This window comes from Alosa alosa, chromosome 21, assembly GCF_017589495.1.
Source record: "Alosa alosa isolate M-15738 ecotype Scorff River chromosome 21, AALO_Geno_1.1, whole genome shotgun sequence".
Classification (NCBI taxonomy): Eukaryota; Metazoa; Chordata; class Actinopteri; order Clupeiformes; family Clupeidae; genus Alosa; species Alosa alosa.
In genome coordinates, this window is record NC_063209.1 from 15,682,246 (window position 1) to 15,684,745 (window position 2,500).

A 2,500-nucleotide genomic window follows, 5' to 3' on the forward strand; every position below is an offset into this window, starting at 1 on the left:
GTGTGTGTGTGCAGTGTGTCATGTAAAAATGAAAAATGCTGCACTCCACGCTATCTGTGTTGAGGATGACTCACATGGAGTCGTGACACTCTGACATCACTCGTAACCTCTGACATCCTCTGACAACACTCCTCCAACCCCCTTTCTCTCACCCTTATTCCTCCCATCCCCTCTCTCTCATAGAGAACTCAGTTTGCGACAGCGGCTTCATTGGGTGAAAACGACAAAATATGTTATCAGCTGTGCCTTTTGTTTAGGCGGCAGTTTAAGGCTTAAAAACGCGAAAAAGTGAAACAACCCTCCAGAGTGGAAATCTTAAAAAAGCTCCACCGTCGGGTTCCCGTCTAAAGGGTAAAAATGCAGAATCTGCTCGATCTGCTTTTAGATGTTTAAAGAGTCTTTTCAGCAGTTGTACCGACTTCACACGACCACCAGGCAACCTGGAGGCGCATACCTGAATCTCACTGCACTTTTGCGTCTGCCTTATGGACACAATAAAAAGTGCGTTACCATTATGAACTACAATAAAAAAATGCGTTACCCATTATGGACACAATATAAAAGTCTTGGTTACCGTATGGACTGATAAAAGTGCGTTACCGTATGGACACAATAAAAAGTGCGTTACCGTATGGACACAATAAAAAGTGCGTTACCGTATGGACACAATAAAGAATGGTTACATTATGGACACAGAATAAAGTGAGAAACTTAATGCCTTTCGTTTTTTCTCTTTGAATCGATTTCCGTCATCACCAGCCTCATGGCGCCTGGGATAAGGTCTCACTCTGTGATGAGATCTCGCTCTGTGATGAGGTCTACTCGGGGATAAGGTCTCACCTTCAGCACCCGCGTCTCGCTTCCTGGATGTTGCCATCTGGAGTGCTGCCAGACTCTCGGGAGATGTCCTTCCTGAATGTGGCTGGCCAACGCGGGCCATACTCTGCAAACACACACACACACACACACAAACACACACATACCGCGGCGTGTGAACGCAACAATATAACAAACAATATTAACATAGAGATTATCAAAAAGAAGAGCTAAGCGCAAATGAGAAGACAGTACTACAGAACTGTGACTAGTCAATGTGTTAGGCGTGTACACTGCTGTTTTCACATACAGTACATAACACAACAGACACACACCTTACACACACACACACACACACACACAAGCTACACTATCTGTTTTGCGTCCACCTTACGTTCTTGGACTTGACGAGGTGACCTTGGCGGGCATTGGTGGAGTGTTGGAGGCCACTGGCTGGCTCCTGTCCCTTGGCAGTGGCCCGTTCTCTCCAGATTGCCCTTGGCGTGCCGTCCCGAGCCTCGCTGGCTTTCCAGCTGGCCAGTGCAGCCCGGGCCGCTGTACTCCCTCCCTCGTCCCTCTCCTGGTCTCTGGCTCCGACATGTCGTCGCCCGGTCGCCGGCCAGGCTCCCACGGGATCTGGACCTTCCGCTTGCGCCGGATCGTCTGTAGAGGAGAGGACAGGAGAGGAGGAGGAGAGGAGAAGAATGGGAGGGAGGAGGGAGGAGAGAAAGGCTGTGAAAGAAGCAAAAAAGAGGAAGATATTCCCTTTTTGACATTCAATTCAAGACATTACCATCATTGCTGTTGTTTCCAATTATTTCTCATTAATTATCAAACTCCAACTCTCATTATCGGTGTTTGTTTGTTTGTGTACATCCTGCTCTGGCAGCACAGGCCATGACCGGTCATGCTCATAAAGCTGCTGAACTTGAACTTGAGAGAGACAACTGGACAAGGCTGACCCCTTCAGTCTCCTGATTACAGCTCGTGAGCTGCGAGGTGTGAGGCTGAAGGAAGCCACATGTGTGAAACAAGTGCCTGAGTAGGAGGGTGTGTGTGAGTTCCTGCGTTTGAGTGAGCGTCAAGCGATCATCTAGGTGTGTGTGTGTGTGTGGCTGAATGTGGTGTGTGTGGAGGAGGGAACATGAGGAAAGGAGATAGCAAGACTTGTGGAATTCATTCCAGCATGAATGTGTGTACTGTGTGTGTGTGTGTGTGTGTGTGTGTGTGTGTGTGTGTGTGTGTGTGTGTGTGTGTGTGTGTGTGGGAATGAGATGGCAAGCAGGTTCCATTCTCTGCATTCCTTTGTGCCAACTCAAGGTCAATAGTGACCTTTGAACCTAACAACTCTTTATATGCCGGTACTTAAGTAATGTGAACTGTTACAAACAAGGCATTTCGTCAGGTCAAGGTGTGTGTGTGTGTGTGTGTGTGTGTGTGTGTGTGTGTGTGTGTGTGTGTGTGTGTGTGTGTGTGTGTGTGTGTGTGTGTGTGTGTGTGTGTTCTAACTTACTATTTTGGCATTTTTGCCGCTTTTCCTTAACTGCTGCACAGCATAGGCATGTTCCACATTGTCCATGGAGACAGCGTTGACCATCACCACTCTATCATTTTCCCTACAAGACAAAACACACACACACACACACACACACACAAAACACACACACACACACACACACACACA

General features: G+C 47.7%; 1 protein-coding gene across 1 annotated transcript in view; it reads right to left on the reverse strand.

Moving 5' to 3' along the window:
• Nucleotides 1-2,500, reverse strand: part of tjp1a (tight junction protein 1a) — a 175,402-nt gene that overhangs the window by 49,393 nt on the left and 123,509 nt on the right. Inside the window, 2 exon segments of the mRNA XM_048232177.1 lie at nucleotides 1,211-1,479; nucleotides 2,330-2,432. Of these exon segments, the coding sequence (XP_048088134.1) occupies nucleotides 1,211-1,479; nucleotides 2,330-2,432 (372 nt within the window).